Below are 22,071 nucleotides of genomic sequence, written 5' to 3'. Positions count from 1 at the left end.
CACAAGATCACCGCGAAATAAGAAAGTATAACTTGAATCCTAAAACAAAGGTGAATGAACACAGGCGTGCTGGCCACAGAATATGCAAATCGGTTTAATGCAGCTGCACGCAAGACCACAGTATTGACATTTGACCGGAGTATACACTTATGAATTCTGTGAAACGTACATGTGTCCTTCGGTGTACTTCTCTCTGCTAGAAAAATAAATACGTAAAGTACACTCTGAGAGCACCAGATATAGAAAAAGCTTCAAGCAGCTATGGCATTTCTTCAACGAGGCAGTCACTGGATTCTCAAAAACAGAGTGTCCCACAGTTGCATGGCATTCACTTGGGAGGCGAGGGAGGGAGGAGCAATACGAGACGGCCTTGCGACCGTGAGACGTGTGAAGCAGGGGGCGGGGGGAGCGGATGCCTTTGAAGTGAAGCTAAGCTTCACTTCAAAGGTGTGGGAGGAGTGCGGCTGAGGGAACAGACGGCGATTTGATGATGTGCACGCGCATTTTAGGTCAATGCGCTTGCGCATTGACCTAAAAGCCACGGGCACAGCACCAAATCGCCCAGTTAGGTAAAGTCTGTTTAAGACACTATAGTCTCGCAAGGTCAATGCGCATGCGCATTGACAGGCGAGACCTAAAAAGAGCCTCTATCAGATGGGCTCAAGGCAGTCAGGAACACTGGTATGTTGCTGCAAGTTAGGGTGTTTGCCGTGGATGTGGTGATGTGATTATTAACGTGCTCCCACTCTGGATTATTTGGTTTTACATATTAAGAGACTGCTGATATTCACCAAACTCTAGTAATAGCTAACTCTAACTTTAGTGCCGCAAATAACACCCACAAGCTTCACTTTTTTAAATGATTTTTAAATAAACAAGTTGGCTGACACTGGATAGTTTGTGTCGAAAAATTGTACTCGATGATTCAGTAACCTGGAACCCTCAAGATCAGTAATAACTTATCCAATAGACGTTTATCTGGATCTCCTATCAAGTGGCATGAATTTTGGGACACTCCTCGTAACAAAACTGCATCAGCTTGGTGATGATGGAGGACATTCTCTTATGTACAGCTCTAGGTCCTGCCTTAGCATTTCAATGGATTGGAGGTTTGGAGTTTGACTTGATTTTCCCATTCTGCTATCCTGAATCTTTTCTTTTTCAGTAATTTAGTCATGGATTACTGATTAACGTAGGCTTTTTGACCTTTTGCATGACCCACTTGTGACTAAGCTTTAGCTGCTGAGCAGAAGATCTTGCTTTTTCCTCTGGAATATACAGTTGTTAAAAAGAACATTATAGTAAACTCATTGATTGTCAGCCTTCTATATCATCAGGCCCTAATCATCACACTTCCACCACCATGCTTGATGGTTGTTATGAGATTCATGTGATCATATAGAGTTTGTTTTTTTGTAAAACATGATTGTGTATTAAAACCAAGCAACTCCACTTTTCTCTCATCATCCATAAGCCATTTTGCCAGAAGTCTTGTGGTTACTCGGGTGCTATTTTTGAAACCTAACTTGCACAGCAATGTTCTTTTTAGCAGAGGTTTTCTACTGTTTATCTTCTGTAAACGTTTACCTGTTCATTCTTTTCTAATGCTAGAACCATAAACTTTCTAATCTTTACTGTATTCAGTGGTCTGTAGATCTGTTTAAATACACATTCTGATATCACACATTTGTCTACATATGTGATAATATAGCAATAATAACTAGTATATCTTCTGTGGTAAGAGATATAATTACACATTGGCAACTTGTCACAAAGCTTAGGCATTACTATTTAGTTAAACCATCGTTGAGGACAACACATGTTGCCCTTACATCTAGGGCCATTACATTGCTTCATCCTTACTTCCATTGATTCCACTCTTTGACAGGTAGCCTAGAAGGAGTTCCATATATGTCTAGGATATACTGTTTACACGATCAATGTGAAGTATGTGACATTGGCCGCTCTGCAGTACTCACAGTCCTGGAGCCAGTCTGGTACCCCACCCAGTAGATCCCTCTTTTCCCCAAAAGGAAATTAATCTCTTTTGGAGAAAACTGGATTGGTAGGTGTCTCTACTTTTCCTCACTATCGAGTGCTTCTCAGTCAGCCAGAGAGTGCTAGGAGCAAGATAAACCGGTGGCAGACTCTCTTATATTCAGAGGATGATGGATGGAGCCCCGCCCACTTGGGTACCCCAAATTAAGTATGCACACAGTGGCTAGACATTTTTAATTATGATTATTTATTCAGCAGTATTTGTCTACAAAACATATGCTGTTTCAGAATGATTATCATTATTATAAACAATTCAGCAGATAATATGCAAATCAACGTGAGCTTTTTGTCACACTAAAGCCCTGGCACATGATTATTACCCTCCAATCATTATTGCGAACTGAAACATGTTGTGCGCCGTCCGTAACTCAGTTTCCACTTTGTCAGTCCGCTTCAAATGGTTCTCCATATATCTCTAGGCTATACTTTTTGTGGGAGTAGTGTGGAGTTTGATGTCTCTGCGTTGCATCCAGTCCTGTTTCCAGCCTTTCGTTGTCTGTCCTGGGCCTGTACCAGAGATCACTGTAATGTTTTGTTTTGGCTAATGCTAAATAGCTGTAAATAGAACTTCACTAGGTCCAGCAGATCAATTAATGGTAATTGAGTGACTGGCAGCTCAAATGTTTCTTGCAACACAAAAAAACTTCCAGCCAGTACGTTAAGAGCGTGGTGCAGGTCATCTCGAAGTGCATAAAGCTGGCCTTTGGATAACAACATCTTGTGCAGCCACCATCTATATCTTAGCAAAGAGCTTTCAGTGTAGCCAGTGTCTGTTCGAATGTATGTAGAAACATATAATGCAGTAGTCAAAGCTGATATCTCTTTGATTGTGTACAGCACAACTTCCATTGTTAGTCGATGGTATCTCGGAATTGGAATTCCAGCTCTACCCGGTTGGTTCATTGAGTAAGTGGTTAACTGTCTAGGATTATAACTTTTACAACCTGCGTGTGCACTGTCCGGTGCGCTGGGTAGGCCCTTGATGATTGACATTGTGTAAAATAAAGGAATATTTTTTTTAAGTGTATTGCTACCAGGTTTCTAAACTGATCGTGTTGTGCAAATTAGAATTGGGTACATGTCTCCCAGCTTATGAAGTCCCAGTCTAGCCAACTAATACTGAGCTTTAGGATCCTGTGTAATTTGTGTGTTAGGGTTATTTACAATTGGTACTTGTGCCATGTATATCTCCTTCTTAGCTATACAACTCTCCTCCTATCCTTTGCATGACTGTGGGTTAAAGCTCAGCAACATCTCTTTCAAATGGTAGCCCTGGGTGGAACTATAACCACACAAAATGTGCTTGTGCTGCATACAATTGCATCCATGAAAGGCACTAGGAACCGTCCTTGACTATAAGAAGGAGCCAGGGTCTCCCAACTCTCCGTCGGTTGCCTTCCTGCCCACATTAGGGTGATCACTAATTTTCCTATGGGCTTTAAAGAATGCTTTATTTAAGAGAATGGGTATATTGACGAATGAAAATTTGGGAAGGATTACGACATTGATCGGGGATATCCTGCTTGCCATTGACAAGGAGAGCGATCCATATCTTTGCATCTTTTCCTTCAGTTTTGATACCACGGGGCTATAGTAACTGATGCCAATGGTAATATACCTGATTTGTTTCCGGTAATCTGTAGTTGAAACCCATCCCCAATTCTAAATGATCTTGCACATAACATGGACAAAATTCTGCTCTGTATCTTTAAAAAAATATGCGGCTGATACCCTGCCCTCATTTTTATTTTTTATTTTTATTGTCGGCAAGGGAACAATATTACAAATTATCTTTAGAGTATCTTATACCGTACCATCGATACAATATAACAACCACATTAAGAATACATCCCGGCACCAATCATTCCTAAGACAGTACAGTACTGATGATACCATAAGTAATTTTTATAATAAACTTAAATCTATATCCATATTACAAGGATGTTTCTCTTCAAATTATATATTACATTTACTCCATCAAATCTGTTGGACTTATGTATCAAGTGCCAGTTGGCCCCATGCAGCCTCCAATTTTAGCAAAGAACAAGTTCATCTTGCCCTAGCGAAAGCTTTCTCCATCTTGTAAGTTTCCCTTACAATGACCCACCATTCGCATTTGGTGGGAGGTGTAGTAGAGATCCAAGCCCTGGTGATGGTATGTCGGGCAGCCACTGGTAACATTTTATTAAGCCTCTCCAACCCATTGGTCTCTACTATGTAGCCCAGCACAATTTCTATTACTGTAGTGTAAGTAAGTAAGCTTTTATTGTTTTAGGTTAATTAAAACCATTACAAAAAATACATTGAAAGCACGTATCCTCAGGTAAAATTTAAAAGAAAAAGTTTAAAAACAAGAAAACTTTAGTTATAAAAGTAATAGTGCTAAAAGTGTGATATGGGAGGTGAGCGTTGTCCATTGCAACTGGTCTTGGCCATAGTTCCTTAGGTCAATCTGGGCCGAATTCATGGCTTGTTAGTTTCAACTCTACTCATTTCAGGAATTTCACCAACTTCCTATTTAGTGGAGGAAGACCTGGATCAAAACAGGTTCTATTACTGTAGGGGGAGAATCTACCCTGTTCCCTCATCACCTGAGCTATCTTCTGCCAGAAGGGTTCTAACTTTGGGCAGGTAGAAAACGTATACTAAACCTGCAGCATATATTACACATTTGGGGTATTTTCTTCGATCTCCTCTTTGGCTGTGCTGAGCCCAGCTGGCAATCTTCTCTGGGGTGTAGTAAATCATACATATTGTACGAAGTTGCTGTAGTCTTAAGTTAACAGAGTGAATTGACTCTTCTATAGTTCCTAATGCCTGAGTGATAGTTGTGGGTGTAACATTTACCCCCAAAATCTTAGTCCATCGCACAACAACTTTTTCACATCCATTTTGCCTAAAATTGTTGAGGCAGTGATGCAGAATACTGATTATTGATTTTCATTTTTCCGCGTGTAAGCAATCTCATATCTCTGACCTAGACACTGCCGTTAAGGCTAGATGTTTCACAAAGTAGTCCCTAATTTGAAGAAAACTTAAACATTTGGCCAGGAAGATTGTAAAGAAGCTGCAAGTTCTCGAATATGCTAAAGCCCTTGCTATCATACAGATCACCCAAGTGCTGAATCCCAGCGTCTTCCAACAGTGTCTTGAAATACAGCAGGCAGCATGGGATTACCCCACAATGGTAGTTTGTCGTGAAACAATAACAGAGAGTACATTTAGCAGCCATAGCAAGCCATATTTACACACTTCTAATAGTCTTGAGCCTAAGCCTTTTGAAATAGTTGGTCATTAGTTTTGTATAGAAACATTTGACATTCAGATCCCAACAGCAACCAGTGAAAAAAAAAATTGATTTTCGGGATCTAGAAGACTAAGGAGACGTCCCACAAATTCTGCCCAAAAATAAATGTTAAAATCCGAGAAACCAAGCCCCCCTGATTATACGGGAGTTTGAGTAGATCTATTGCCCGTCAGCTTTTTTGTACCCCCAGATAAAGTTGCCTAATATACCTTCTAGTTTCCAAAAAAAGCATTAGAAACCAGGAGAGGAATTGAGCGGAATAAGTATAAAAACTTAGGAAGTATCTTCATTTTTATAGTGTTTCACCTTCCTACGATTCCAATTTGGAGCTTGTGCCAAGTCTTAAATCGCTTAGCTGTGGCTTCTAACAAGGGATCATAATTCAGTATAGGTATATGCTTGATCTGCGCTGATATACCCACCTCAAGGTTTTTGGCTACTGATCGCATCCCCGCAATGGGTCTGTCACGCTGAGAGTTGAGAATCACTTGTGTCTTTTGAACATATAGCTTATAGCCTGACAAAAGACCAAATTTGCTCGCCTCCTCTTCAATAAAACTCATTGCTGTTGTTGGGTCAGTAGTACAAACAATATCGTCCGCGTAAGCGGTTACCTTAAGCTGGTTTGCCCTGCATATCAGTGGCGCAATGCTAAGATGAGTGTAGCGCCCGAAATAAATGGCTCAATATATAGAGCCAACAGCAGGGATGAGAGAGGGCATCCCTGTCTGGTCCCAGACCACCCTGTCAAAAGCCTTCTCTGCATCTAAAAGAACCATGCCTAAATTTGTTGTTGTCTTTTTAGCAAGGTCAAAAGCCACCACTGCAGTATTAACATTCGCAGTAGTATCCCTTCCCTGGATAAAGCCATGGTGCTGGCTGGATACTAACCCGGGCGTTATTGAAACAAGACGTGTAGCTAAAATTTTAGCAAACATTTTTTTGCATCTGAATTAATTAGAGAAATTGGTCGATAAGAGCCACGTTCCTCTGGAAGTTTATTTAAAAAAAAAAACTAAAAAAAAAACCTGTATTTGTCACGTTCCAAGTTTCTGGGATCCTCCAACTAAAGCCAATATGAGTGCTCTCATAGGCAGAACTATAAGGCTCCTGAAGGTTTTATATAACTCGGCAGGTATAGAATACTCCCCTGCAGCCTTTCCAGAGGGGAGAGAAGACATTGCCTCCTTTATTTTGTCATGCGAAATTTCCTCCTTCAATAAAGCCAATTCTCCCTCTCTTTGTAGCTTTTATTCAGGTTTTAACCCTGTTGTCTGTTATTTGATGGGCAAGCACCTTCCTGATTTGCTCCCCATATTCATACTGTAAAACCCTGTGTTTATTATACTTTACGGCTGTCTTCTTCCTTAATGACCTACTTCTAGCTGCCCTTGCATCAACCAGAGAAATATGCAATTGCTGTTGGTCAGTAGCCCTTTGTTGAACCACATCAGCATGTTGGATTTCAATAGCGAGCAAAGCTTGAGTAGCTACTCTGACTGAAGTTTCTAGCTCTTTATTCTGCTGCCAGATGTTTTGCTGCATGACCCCTCTTTCAAACCCTTTCATAGTATCCCAAACAACTAAAGGAAAAGCCGGCTCCACGTTCTACCATAAGGAAATCCTCTAGTTGTTTAGGGATAGTGACCACATATCTACTATATTTAAGCAAATAGCGTGGGAATTGAAAAGATCTGTCTTTCGGTCGCTTCGACCTTAAAGGACAATAGTATAGAATTATGGTCGGAGGTGATCCTAGGACACACTTCGAAGGCTGCAGATTCCAATATGTTCTCCAAGACCCATACCATATAAATTCTAGAATATTGCCTATGTGCGGCAGAGTAATATGCATAGCCTGGGACAGGTGGGTGAAGTTGGCGCCATGCATCCCTTATACCCTGCAGCTACCCCATTTCTAATATTGCAGACCTCACTTTCCCCATTCTAGAAGTAGCAGCTCTGTTTGTCGAGTCAACAGAATAATCCATTACACAACTGAAATCCCCCATTATCAAACTTTCACCCTGCCAATCCAAAAACTCAATATTTAAAAAATCAAAAATTGGGGAGTCGTCAATATTGGGGCCATATACAGCACAAAAAGTGTTTCCTTCCCCTTATCTCTAGATGCGCAAGTGCCCACCTTCCTTGCTGGTCAGGCAAGGTCTTTATAAATCTGTGTTCAAATTTCTTATCCACTAATATATCTGTGCCCCTTATGGAAGCTTTCTGGGTTGTGCATACAACTGTTTGATAACCCAAGTGTTTGAAAAGACCCCGGTCTTTATAGGTCAGGTGTGTCTCTGTAAGTTACCCTACCCTAATTATTAGTATTCCTCATTTCCTACTACATCCGGCATAATGTCCCTTAACGCACACCAAAGTTTCATGCACAATCCTACATAAAAATGGCTACTTCAGGCATCCTTCATGGGTGCGAGTAGAATTATGTATCTTTAGTGACAGTTGGCCATTGGTTCTCACATGTGGCTTGGGCATGGTTTAAAACAGCTGTATCCGGCCAATACAGTCACACCACAATCCCAAACCTCTATGGAGCTATAAACAAAAGTTCTGCTTCAATAGGTCGACCACATTCTGTATATAAAAAAAGCCAGCCATTTATTTAGGGTGACTCTGATGAGAGGGTAAAACGTAGAAAGATTAGCAGTTTGAGATAAACTCTGCCTTTTCTGGTAGAACCAATCTGCACACGCGATAGGATTTGCGACTCAATTACTTTTAACCAATATCTTGGCATCGGTATTTATTAAAGATAGTGGATTGAATGACTGACTTACCTGGTGGTTTCAACAGTGTGATTGACTGTGCACACTACGGCCTGATGAACCAAGTCGACGTTATGTCATTTTTGTCTCTCACCCTTTCCATATTGCCTAGCCAAAGAGTATTTATTCATAAATGAATGGAAACGTACAAAGCGCCGAGCAGTTGCTCAAATGCATGATGGTGCTAAAGAATTGTTAGGTAATACAAAAGACTCAACAGAAAAGATGCATGTTCAGTAACTTCTGGAATTGCACGCGGTTCTTCAACTGACAGGCCTGAAGTTGGAGAGAATTCCATAAAGAACAGGCTGCAATTGAAAGCGAAGCCCTCCCTCGTAGAATAATAAGCAACAATGAGGAACTAGAATTGAGAGGATTCAGAGAAGCATACCTAGGAAGCACTTTTAGAAGAACAATTTGTTCCTATTATGGACAGCTTTGTGACAGAGACACGAACACAAAGCTTTAAACTGTATGTGATCAGTAGGCGGCAGCCAGTGAAGGGGTGAACAGGCCTCAGACACAATTGTATTTCTGTAAATGATATATCAGTCTGACTGCTATATTTTGAACCTCTTTCAGTTTGTGTAAGGACAAGACTGTAAGGCCTAGATAGAAGACCATAGCCTAATCAAGTCTGGATTAAATCGAAAACTTGACCAGAAGGAATTGGATATGAACGTGAACAATAGATTTTTTTTGTAAGAATCCTCAAGTTGAAAATTAGAAAACACTGAATTGACCTGTGACTAGAGTCCACATCCTAACCTTAGGATCAATACCCTAAACCTTTCACTTCTGGCTGGTTTGGGTAGAGGAATCCACTACAAAGGTCACTAAGTCAATGCCAAAAGTGAATTGTGGCCTAACCGCAACAATTTCGTTTTTGAATAATTGAGTCTTAAAAAGTTGTCATTTATTAAACACAAAGAGAAAACCAGTCCTAGTTTCTTGCATCTCTGTAATTGGCTTATCTAACCTCAAGACAAGCTCAGTATCGTCAGCATAAACAACTACTGCGGCCCACCAAATTGTGTGTGTTCAAGAGCCCTGAAGTAGATGTTAAATTGTACAGGAGAGAGCCAGGTACCTCACAGGTAATTATTTCGAACAGTAAGGAGGAAGAAAAAGAACATGTGTTCTGTTAGGATGCAAACCGGACTCTGTACCTGCTAATCCTAGTGCTGAGACGCAGTTTATGCCCATTTGTGGTTAGTCTATCAGATGAATGTTTTAAAGATGACCAATAGACCACGGGGTACAGATCTCTTTTGTCTTGGCCACTGAAAGTGAGTAAGAAATAGGCCCATAGTTTGTTCCCACGGAGAAGACGTATATTTGTTTTTTTTTCAAAAGGAGTTTGACAGCACTCTTTCATTCCTGTCAACACTGTGCCACGAGAAAAAGAGGTTAGAATCGTGGTTCTCATCTGTCTAACAGCAGTGGACATAGATTTTGAAAACCTAACAAGACAAACATTAGTGAGGGGAACATGATTTTAATTAAGAAAGCAATTCAGAGACTACTAGTTCAGAGATTGCCAGAACTCAATTTACCAAAATCAAACTACTGGACGGCGAACAGGGCTGTGAATTTACAGATTCAATTGATGGTTGTGGCTAAGAGGATGGATTATTAAGAATATCTTGATTCTTTTTCTGGAAACAAAATGGACCGATTTTCGCATGGATCTTGTTAGGAATGAATAGCTAATCTATAATTCATAGCAGTAGTAAGCAGGAAATTACTTGAGACTGACCCTTAGAGGCATAATCTGTATGAGAAATATTTTTGAAAATATTAGATTTATTATTAAGACGGCTCTCTCACTCCCTCAATTGGGTGTAGAATGGTGCACAAATCTCAACAGAACGTGTAAAGCCATGCTATCCCCGCGTGGTGAACTTTAAGCCTCATCTTTCAGCTCACGGGAAAACCAAGGGTTGCTTGTGTCATAGTGATCGTGCCTATTGAAGGTGTAAGAAAGAAAGGAACAAAAGGTGCCATACAGGGTCTCGGGATCCAAAGGAGGAGTCAGCACAGCCTGTCATTGATTAAGCAAACTCCAAGCCTGAGCTGTTTGCATCTTTTTCCAGACACAATCAGTATGTGCTCTAGTCCATATGAAAACATTCCGTGGTTATGCTACATAACCGCGCTGGCCCGACATCATGAGTCATTGCAGTAAGCACATCTGGGGATCATTACATTGCTGGTACTATTTACTATTTATATGGGAAAATTGTATATATAATAAAGTTAATATTTAATTTACTATTAAATATAGTCCTTATAAAAATGCCTCTGTAGTTATGCTCAAGTCCAAGTTTCCAGTGAAAAGGCAATGTTTGCTTTCTTACTAACTATGCTGTGGTTTGGAGAAACTAAAAAAAAAAAAGTACTTACATTTTAGGTTCTGAATTTCAAGTTTCGTTCAGATCTGTCAAACAGGAGCCAAGAAAATCAAAATTTGACATTGAATTTACAATTTCCAGCAAGGGCCCTTTGGGTACTGCGAGTCAAAGGCAAGCTTCACAGCCACATACTGCATGCCGATGGCAAGCTTAACCGAACATGGTGGCCTCCTGTTGGATTTGTGGTCCTGTTTCCGAACCTGCAGTTCTGGCACAGGTCCCTGAGGTATAACCTGGTTCATTGTACCAGATTGTAAAGCTTCGCTTGGAACTGCAAATCCAAATTTGGCTCAACCAACCGTTTATTAAATAAAAGGATGGAGAAAGACCAGGCCCTGTGCCCAACCCCCATTGCTCATGTCCAAAGACTGTACGGGGGGGGGGGGAAAGGGGTGATGGGGTACTAGGCACGTCTTGGGTGGGATGCAATAATCGAGGGGGGGAAATAAACCCCAGAGAAATACACTGAAAAAAAACAAGGGTAAAGGGATTCCATTGTTCACTTTGTTATAACATCTTAATGTATGTTTAAAAACAAAAAAGTCACAAAAAAACGCAGTTTAACTCCTGGTATGGTTACAAATACAATACCTACACTTCGTGCTTTCAGCAGTGTGTGGAGATATATATATTTGCACGAAATGGTGATATCATATAAATCATATATAGAGCCGTGCGGTGTCTCTTTATTTACAATTGCGCAGAATGGAAAGCAGTAGATGGTTGTGAACACATGTGTGTTCAAAAATTTTATTTAGCACTCGAGTGACTGTCGATGCCTTTCGATTTGTTCCCGGCAACTTTGTTCATGACAGTGTGCGCCATCTTGTGTGCAATTAAATAATAAATAAATACAGAAAACAGCTTGAGGTTACGGGAAAATTACATCACAATATTTTCTAATATGTGTAATAAAACCTTCAGTCTAATATACAATTATAATGATATAGTACAGAAATCTTGTTCATTTAATCACATAGGGAAATAAAATCCTCTATATTGATTATCAAAATAAAGACTTGCTGTATAATACATTTTGTTATTAACAAGAGTGTAATAAATATAGATTCTATATCTAATAAAGTAGACCAAATATTCACACACACACAAACACACTTGGTGCAAATCAGCTCCGTATAACAATATTGAAATTTCTAAAACAGCAAGTCCCTAACGACTCTGTTGTAAGTGATTACCTCTCACCTCCCAAAAATGCTTAGTGCTGTAAAAATTAGTTTAATTAAATAGGAGTAGTCGAAAACGAGAACAGGTTGCACAACTATTCAATATAAAATTAATATTTGTCTCATTTATAAAAAAAAAAGGCTAAAAGACCATGTCATAGCCTGGTTTTAAATACCTGCATATACGAGACCAGTACATTCTAAGCTTAGTAGCACATTTTCAATTGGCAAATAAATAGAACATATCTCTTGATTTCAAATTCCAACGTAATGCTGGATAAAAAGCACAAATAATCTATCTAGGGACCCTAAGAGTGGAACACGAGCGATGGATGCGCTAATATCCTCTAACAGAGACGGGTGTAAAGTTCTTCATCCATGTTAAAACCCATTGTTTTTTTGCTGTCTAATTCCAAAATGAACCATGATTTAAGTTTGCGTAAACCTTTCTCTGTGTCACCTCCTCTTTTTCTCTTGGGGACTTGTGCCACACAGCTATATCTTAGTTCTGAAGGATCACTATGATGGTGTTCAAAGTGTCGGGCAATAGGATACAGGGGTGGGGAAATCATATCGCCCGACGCCCGAACCAAGAAGATTTTTATAATGGGCAAGGAGATTTATTGTCGGTTTTGTCCGACGGACAAGTACACATTAAATCACTAAAAATGTATGAACTGTGGGCACTCTCGGGCTCACAGCCAATTAGAAATGCAGTCAGAAAGCTTTTGGAGGACATTGAATGACTGGAAGCCCATGACTGGCCTCAATCTAGCCAGTGATTGGCTGGGGGAGTCTTGCGCTAAACGTCAGTACGTCAGTGTTCTAGCGCAGATTCCACACTGGTGCAGCCCACCTCTCTTGAAACCCAGCTGCCGAACGTGCAAGGGCAGGTCCCGAGGCAGGAAACACTTTTTCCACTGCCAGGTCCCAGAGCTGTGGGTCGCGGAGGCAGGTGGCCTCTCTGCCGCTGATTGCTACGTGGCTCGATCACCCTGTCCAGTGGGATCCGTCCAATGCAGGCCATTCATCTTTGGTGCGCTACTGCGCACTTCCTGGAATCGAGAGCAACAAGTCTGCATCTCGGACACACTGTATGCCTCCCCAGCAGGTGAGTCAGTCGGATAATGGGTTTTGCAGCGGTCTGATGCTTAATAAAAGTATTGTGATTCTGCGTGAAATGGCCTGGATTCAGTGAGCGTGGGGGAAGGGTCAAATGTGTGGCAAGTTAACAATTTACAATAAGGCAGGAAACTCTCCTTTTGCAATCTAGCAATGGAACCAGTGCAGCATTGATAATGAGTGAAATAACGATGAAAGGAAGTTTACTATAGAGAGGCATTGACCTTTACTTAGTCTCTGCTTTTATGGACAAGGTCGCATTTGGGGGCACGGAGCAAACGATAATACTTTAAACACCTGGCAGGCTTACAGAAAATGCAGCCGTGGAAGATTATGCGTGCGCTGTTAATAGAAACATTTTTTAAATTGCATTGTTTTCCTGGTGTTAAACAAATCAAGCTAAAGTTGAATAAAGGAAACACCACATAATGCAGTAGGCAGAAAGTATATTCGTATTCCAGGCAATGCTGTGTGTGCAGCGTATTTCACACTGTTCACTGAGATGTGGGCCTCTCTTGGCGTCTCAAACGTTGCAATGTCCACAATTTTGCCCCAGACGAGGTCTCCTTTACCAATACCCTTCCCCACAGTCTTTATTGCCTTTTCCTTATTCCGTTACCTCCCCCTTCGCTCCACAGCTTCTCGCTTAATCAGTGCCCACACTTGATCTTTTAATCTTGCCACTGCTGCAGAGGAAAAGCCTCACGTCCGTGTCAATTTTTATAGGCTTAATCCTGTCAAGAAACGGGTTACTCTCCACATTTCTGTTAGCCTGTACCTTTATTTGGTTGCATTTCTCAACTCCTGTACCTACTGTAAACCGCCCCCACCATGCACAGTACGCTGGCAGTTTGTGCTAAATAAGTAGAGCCACTGTAATAAAGCGGCAGGGAAGGTCTAATTTATGTGGCAGGGAAGGTCTAAATTACGCAGCATGGTTGACTAAATTGTGGCCACAAAAATGAGAATTATATAGCATAACGAGGCACACTTTCGTTGATAGTATTACTTCATTATTTTAACATCTGTACACGTTAACACTGTATAAATGTTTTGCCTCATTACTTTCAGATTAAGAACCAAACACAGCAATAGCAATGTAAAAGAGACCAGTCACTACTTGTAAAGGGCTTTTCACTGTGTGGCAGGACATGTTACCCCCTTTTTAGTAACTTTTGATCTGTTTGAGATAGTATCAACATTTGTTTGTTAAAATATGCTGGTTAGGCAGCATGTGTTGGATTACATGGCAAATTATGTGGAAAACGCCTCAGCCGTAGACTCTCGTAATTAGAGTGGCTCTGTATATAAATCACACAGGACTTATCACCTGTGGGGGACCATCTTTCATTTGCAATGATATAAAATGGCAAATATTGCAGAAGCGAGCTCAATATAAAGCAGAAATTACCAAAATATAAATTTTTAGGTCTCACAATCACGTTTTGTTCACAACTGGGTGAAAATATACAATGTTCCCACCTCCAGAATTTAAGCAACCGCTGTAGTGTTTCATTTTTGTTGGACAGTTACGTCAGCAGTAAAAAGGAGCCCATACAAGATCCAAGGAAAAGTGACTCTTCCGCCTGTGTGAATATTTGTTCTATGTAGACATAAAGGTATGTTTTTCTTTCCCCACATGATTTGCCAAAGGGTGTTTTTCCTTTGTGACTGCCTTTGTGCCTTCTTTATGCATGTGCCCATATTCAAATATCTAAGTATCATCCCTTGGACCCTCAGGATGCTCAGCTTCTGAAATAAAGAAACTGATTGGACAAGTTGCTGCACTGTAAAACCGTATCTTTCATCAGGCTCCCCAATACTCATATATCAGCATCCTGCAACAGAATTACAGGATCTCCCGGAAGACAACACGCACATTTGGGTGGGCAGTGGGGGGCTAGGGACATTGGAAGGAGAGAGACAAGTGGCAGAGAACTTGGATTTTAAAGAAAAAAGTGAGTACAAATCTCAGTGAGACAAGCTTGCACATCTATTGCTGATCTGCACCCCTTCATGTTAGGTAAGCTTACTCTGCTGGTGCAATTACTTACCAGTACTGTGCACAAGAGAACCCCATACTGCTACTGCCAGTGTTGCGTATGCTCCTTGTGTGGTAGAAGAATGTGGAAATGTAGCAGTGAATGCACAATAATATAATCACACCACACCTGCCCAGGAGTGTAAAAGGAGAGATTGATGTAACTGCCCATTACTTCCTCTTGTGTATTCATACTTGTGGATACTGCTTCAGTGACCTAAACACATCTGCTATGTGATTTGTGCTGCCCCATGAACAGTTCATAAACTCTGCCGAGAAGTGGTTATTCCCATCCACACGTTTATCAGAGCATGATCACATGTGAGTATTTTTGAAACTGGACAGCTATGAGTTGGCCCTAGGATGGAGAACACCCTTCTGCCCTACAGGTTCATATTCCGGCACAGTCTATGCCAAATACGCTTCAAGAAATGTAGTCAATTACCAGCCTGTACTCTGCCTTTCGGCACTATTTCTTTAAATTAGAAAATTTGTCACATTCATACAGGGTAATAATTGGGTGCAGTGCACACTGACACATCTGCACACATACTGTACTCCCAGCCAGTGCAATAGTTGAATTTAAAGGTGTATGACCATGCATTGCATAATTTGACTTGCATTTGAACTTTATATTACATAGTATGTTGCACTGATTGCAGTGCAGGTTCTCTCCGTGCAGACCCACCTCAGTGATATATGGAATAGGTGGGGCAAGCAGATATCTTCCCAGGACAAGTAGATTTCTGTAACATTTTGTCCATTGGCCAAGTAGATTTTTTTTAAATTTCCACACCCCTGAGGATAACTACGGTCTTTAATTGATCTGATATGTTGCAATATTCTCTTATGTACTGGCAAAGTGGTGCTTCCCACATACAGTTTCTGGCAGGGACAATTGAGGATATATACAACAAACTCCGATATACACGTCAAATTGCCTTGCACTTAGATTTTCTTTTTAAAAGGGGTCACTATCATGGAACGATTCTCGCCATTTTTGCAGGCTTCACATGTTGTGCATTTTCTGAAGCATTCCTGCCTGGCTAACCAGGTTCTAGGTCTAGTGCTAGTATTGTATTCACTCCTAACTAGGTAATCTCTCGTAGATTTAGATTTCCTATAGGTTATCATTGGTCGTTTCAGTATGCGTTGGCCAATGACTGGGTCTTCCCTTAATAGATGCTAATGTTTCTGAATAGCTTGTTGCAGTTTCTGATGTTCCTGATTATATGTTATTATAAATCTATGAATTTGTGTGGTCTCCTTTAGGCTAGTTTTTGAAAGGTTAAATAGGGCTTTTTTCCATCTATTTTACAGGTCCTTTTGCTTGCAGCATTTAATACTGCATTGGAATACCCTCGTTGTTTGAATCGGACTAACATATCCTTTTCTGTTTTGTCATATGCCCCCAGTGTGCTACAGGCCCTTTTGGCTCTATATAATTCCCCAAATGGAATACTCCTCTTTAGAGGAGCAGGATGGAAGCTTGCCGCGTGTAAAATTGTGTTCCATGTGGTAGGTTTCCCAAATATAGAGGTTTCCAGTTCTTCCAATCCAACACAACTGTTTACATCTAGGAAGTCTAAATGTGCAGTGCTTATTTTAGCTGTAAATTGTAAGTTGAGGTCATTTTTATTAAGCTTAATCTCAAATTGTTTAGCCTCTCTGTCTGTGCCCTGCCACATCACAAAGAGGTCATCGATGTACCTCAGCCACATGTATGTGTGTATATGCATGGTTTGACAGCTCCCTGCTGTTCCACGATCACATCCACCATCCGAGGCTGGTGCACAGCGGCATAGCAGGCCCGCGTGTAAATGTTTGAGAGAGCCTTGTATAAACATCCCTACACAAAAGAAAAGCCGCGCTCCAGGGATCCTTAATCACCGCTTTAATTTATTATGATAGCTGACTCGTTTAGACCTTGCGGTTTTTGTCAAGCCCATGTAAGATGATGTTGGTACTCTTGTCTAAGTATGCGGCAATGGAACTAGAACAATATACTGAAGATTTAAAGAAACTTCAGGAAGTTTTGAGTAAGCATCCGGCGCAATATGAAATCAAGGTATTCATGGAAGCTTTGCCAGCAAGGTTAACCAAATATGAGGATGAAATTAAAGCAAAAAAAAAAAAAGCTCAAATTCCTTAGGCACAAGATTGATTATTCCACTGGAAGGGTTCTCACTTTTGGCAGGAAATTTGATGTAGCAAGAAAGGAGATTAGACAAATGAATGCCTTGAAACAACAGGAAGCGGCTACATCGGATTGAGCTCAGATGCCATCTCTGACATGGATGAAAGCATTGTGCATCAAAAAACCTTACCTTTCTCTACTTTGAAGGAGTACCTTTTTTACAGTTAAACCAGCTGCCCAGGAAAAAACCACCAAGAGGAAGAGGAGGCAACAAAGAAACGGGAGGAAAACCAGAAGGGGAAGTTTCAGCGCAAAAAAGCAACGTGCCGCATGGGAGAAACACACAGCAGGACAAGAGGAACACATAATGGGTGAGAAAAATCTTAGTCATTACCTTGTCAACTCCTACACTGTCAGATGATCAACGCTCCCTCCTTGAATTGGGTTTATCCTTTTGTCCAATCTCCAATTTTAATTATGCAGCAACCCACATTTACTTATTTTTAATTGTAAGGATATTGAAATTATTGAAATTCCATACACAACAAGAGAATAGATTGCCAAGAAAAACGGTCTTGGATGCAGAATTTGACAATTGGTACACTGACAGGGATTTGCTGTGTTGGTTGGGTCTAGAAATAGACATGCCTAGTAGAAATGACTTCTGTCTGAGATCAAGATTCAACCCAGTTGAACCCCATGACACTTTCCATGAGGTACTGACACATTATCTCCTGAAACTTTGGAAGGAGATTCATAACACACTTTCACAGAACTTCACATCGGGCCAAAGATTGGCCCTAAAAACATTGAGGGAGGCTACATCCTTTGTTGTTAAGCTATCAGACAAAGCTGGCAATGTAGTCTTATAGGACATCAATAAGTAAAACCAGGAGTCAAAAAAGCTGCTACTATGGTCAGGTTGCTATGAGAAATCTTGCTTGGGGCATACAAGCAGATTATGACGCAATATCATCTACTACTGAAGGGTTGGCAGGAGAAGGAACTTTTGAGTGGGGATCAATATCCATTCCTTATGATCAGGTTCCCTGTGGCACCCTTTCTTCATCTACTGCTAAAGTACATAAGATTGATCCACCAGGCAGACCCACAATTTCAGCTAATGGTAGCCTGTTGGAGAATACATCCATTTATGTGGATTCTTTTTATGTCCATATGTTCTCAATCTCCTGGCTTACTGCAGGGATAGGACAGACTTTCTAACTAAAATACAGGACATTTCCGGGAAAGAAACTTACATATTGATGAACATAGATGTCGTTTTTTTGTACACATGTATAGCTCATGAGTTACGGATCACGGCATGCCAATACTTTTTTAGGGATAAGCCAACTGCTTAGTATGATCACTATATCATGATTTTACTCACTGGTACTGTGATGGGGAGTTGCTTTGCTCCTTGTTTTGCTGGAATCTTCATGGGGTGGTGGGAAGTCCAACTCATCTGGACACACGCCAATGTAAATTGGACACAACACATTGTGTTTGGGACACAGTACATCGATTATACCTTTTTGCTTTTTGGGATGAACCAAATAACATATTTGAGTCTTTTATGCAGTAGATGAGTATGAACGATCGGAATTTAAAATTCACCTGGAAGATCCATAGTAAGGCGACGGAATTCCTTGACATTATGGTCAGGATAGAAGAAGGCATGGTACAAACTAGCCATCATAATAAATTGAAGCAGTGATTAAGGATCCCAGGAATGCTGGTTTTTATTGTGTGTAGTGATGTTTACACAAGGATCGCTCTAACGTGTGTGTGTGTGTGTGTGTGTGTGTGTGTGTATGTATATATGTATATGTGTATATGTATATATATATATATATCTATATCTATCTCTCTTCAAACTGTGGGGCGTGACCCCCAGGGGAGCCGTTGAGCGATGCAGAGGGGGTCGCGCTTTCCCAGTCACACTTCTGCCTAGGCCAAGGACTTCAGCCCTCCCTCTTCCCCCGTCCTGTCTCTCAGCCCGGGCTGCTGCAGTGCAACTCGAGCTGCTGGGGGCTCAGCCATTGGCATAACACAGGCCCCTGCATCCCCCATGTTGGGTGGTGGGGGAGCAAGTTCCAGGGGGCCCCCTCAGCACAGTCCAGTGAATGCCCGGCCACCAGAAACCCAAAACGGCTGCATTCTCATGCTAATGCCGGGCGCCTCAGGGTAGGGGCTAATGGCTGAGTACCAGACGAGGTGCAAGTCCGCACATGCTGCTTCTCCATCCTGACAAACAATGGTGGCACTTGAACCCCGACCTCCTCAGGCAGAACAGGACACCCCACCGCCCCTAAAGCCATTGTAAATATCTAACCATATTTAAGAGATTCGGACCAAGATTAGGCATGTTTATTATTATATCTGTACACATTTTAACAGTGCAAAAAAGTTGGGGGACGGGGGGGTTGGTTAAGAAACCTGGGGTTTTTACGTAGTGATCAACCAAAAGCATCCCTTAAAATCAAAGGACAACCCTCCGGGCGCAGCAATCATCGCAGTCTGCGATAATATGTATTAAATCAAATGATAATCCAAAAGTCTGCTCCAAGTTCATTCAAAGATGAAGGAAAAAATATAAAGTTTATTCAATCCATGAATATTTTGGTATGACTTTTTCTTTTTCGAATTTCTTCAATATAACATGATATTTACAAGAGTTATTCCCAATGCATTTCGTGCATCTCTGTGCACTTCTTCAGGGGAAATCGGAGGATGAACATAAGATTTAACTTAATGAGTAACCACTCTGTTTCAACGAAGGAATAAATGTTAAGTTTTTGGTTAATTAGGTGATCAGTGAAACAGCGATTATAAAGAAACGAATCGGGTTGTTAGTATAGGGTGCTGTTATCATGCGGGTTGATTAGTTCAAAACGATGAATAATGGACGTGATGTTCTAATACTTGGGGGGGGAAAGTGTGAAGTGAACCTTAAATTCTCCTATGTTCATCCTCCGATTTCCCCTGAAGAAGTGCACAGAGATGCACGAAATGCATTGGGAATAGCTCTTGTAAATATCATGTTATATTGAAGAAAAAGAAAAAGAAAAAGACATACCAAAATATTCATGGATTGAATAAACTTTATATTTTTTCTTCATCTTTGAATGAACTTGGAGCAGACTTTTGGATTATCATTTGATTTAATATATATTATCGCAGACTGAGATGCTTGCTGCGCCCGGAGGGTTGTCCTTTGATTTTAAGGGATGCTTTTGGTTGATCATTGATTAACACTGCAAGGTCTAGAGAGTGATACCTCTGTGGCACGCCACAAAAGTTCATCTTATTTTCAACTTCATGAGACTGTGCACAACCCATTTTTGAGCATTTTTACATAGTGGCCCAGTTGCGATCCAAAACAGGCCAAGGGGCTGGGGTAGGCATTGGAAATTCCAAGGCCAGTGACATGGCTATGTGAAATAAAAGGGTTTGCGTTGTTGCTTTGTTTCGTGAGGGGATTATTTCTCCAGTAGCAGCAGCAGAAATATAGATAGCTTCCGTCTCACTTGACTTGTGGCATATTGCATCATGTTCGGTTGGATATCAGGTTGGTAAAATAGCTATAAATATAATCTCTGTGAGATGAAGGGCCTGACCCGGAGAATACTAAGAAGTGCAGGTAAGTCTTATTTACCTTCACTACCGGGTAAGTGGAGGGAGAGCAGGAAACTACGTCTCTAAATAAAGTGTAGATTCGTTTTTTACACATACGGCGGAGCAGGTGAGCCAAGGCCAGGGAAGTGAGCCAAGAGTATTAGCGCTGGAAATGAAACAACAGCCCAGGGAGGGCACAGATCAGCCTTGGCTGGTAATCCGAACCTGCAGTGATACACAAGTGCAGAGGACTCACTGCGCGTGCTAGGGTCATGCACCCGGTCATTGGTGGAGTTGAACTTGCTTCTCCCTCTTTATCAAAACTTAATTGACAATTCATTGTGCCATAATGTAGCCCTTTGCCCACTCTTGAAGAGATGGTGGCATGCACAAGCTATTGCAAGTGTGCTGACACAGGCTTCGGGCGCTCTCCTTCGCAGCAATGGCAGCCCAAGCTGTGCCCTAGCAGAACAAGCCTGTCCTACTACCAGGGGATTAAACTGAGTCCATCTGGAAAGAACCAGAGAGGGTGATGGAGAGGGAGACGTTATCACCGACTGGCGCATGTGCTTTGGACTTCAGTGAGACTCCCTGGGGGTGAGTGCATCTTCTGAGGGCATCTGTGTGACACAGCAGCATTGCCTGGAGTTAGCTAGGAACAGTCTCAGTGGAAACAAACGCTGGCTGGAAGGAGGCCCAGATACCCTGGAGGTCCCACCCAGCTTAAGCCCCACTGAAGGTAGAGATCTGCAAGAGTGAGGCAGAGCTACCCTGGAGGACCCACCTAGCTGAAGCCCCACTGGAGGTAGAGATCTGCAAGAGTGAGGCAGAGATACCCTGGAGGTCCCACCCAGCTGAAGCCGCACTCGAGGTAGAGATCTGCAAGAGTGAGGCAGAGCTACCCTGGAGGTCCACCCAGCTGAAGCCCCACTGGAGGTAGAGATCTGCAAGAGTGAGGCAGAGCTACCCTGGAGGTCCCACCCAGCTGAAGCCCCACTGGAGGTAGAGATCTGCAAGAGTAAGGCAGAGATTCCCTGGAGGTCCCACCCAGATGAAGCCCCACTGGAGGTAGAGATTTGTAAGAGGGAGTCAGAGATGCACTGGAAGTCCCAACCAGCTGGAGGTACAGGCATGCAGGATGGTGGTGCCGTGGCGTAACACAGGCCCCCGCAGCCCCCGGGGTGCGGGGTGGCTGAGTTGCAGGGGGGTACTTTCGTTCGAGAGCTCTTGGTAGAATCCGGAGCGGGCCCCTCCATGCGCCTTGCAGGGGGGCCCCCCTCAAATTTTGTTACGCCACTGGGCTCAGCTGGGCAGGGTCTGGAGTCTTATCACCAGCAGGCCCTAGTTCTTCACAGGTCTTTAAAGACCATTTGCATATTTACATGCCTTTGTAAACTG

At 41.8% G+C, this 22,071-nt stretch overlaps 1 protein-coding gene across 4 annotated transcripts in view; it reads left to right on the top strand.

Annotated features, from left to right (window-relative positions):
• Positions 1 to 22,071, top strand: part of BAG5 (BAG cochaperone 5) — a 250,321-nt gene that overhangs the window by 203,609 nt on the left and 24,641 nt on the right. Inside the window, exons 1-2 of one of the 4 annotated variants that reach the window (XM_078660251.1) lie at positions 16,342 to 16,436; positions 17,280 to 17,426. The exons of 2 other annotated variants lie outside the window; for them this stretch is intronic. In XM_078660251.1, coding sequence (XP_078516377.1) covers positions 17,386 to 17,426 — 41 coding nt within the window. In that variant the 5' untranslated portion in view covers positions 16,342 to 16,436; positions 17,280 to 17,385. Of the gene's footprint in view, positions 1 to 16,341; positions 16,437 to 17,279; positions 17,427 to 22,071 lie in introns of those variants that run through there. One more of the 4 variants, XM_078660250.1, reaches the window with a different exon arrangement.

The sequence above is a fragment of the Lissotriton helveticus genome, chromosome 9 (assembly GCF_964261635.1).
Source record: "Lissotriton helveticus chromosome 9, aLisHel1.1, whole genome shotgun sequence".
Classification (NCBI taxonomy): domain Eukaryota; kingdom Metazoa; phylum Chordata; class Amphibia; order Caudata; family Salamandridae; genus Lissotriton; species Lissotriton helveticus.
The sequence above is the reverse complement of the archived record's forward strand: the minus strand, read 5'-3'. Positions and strand labels throughout refer to the sequence as shown.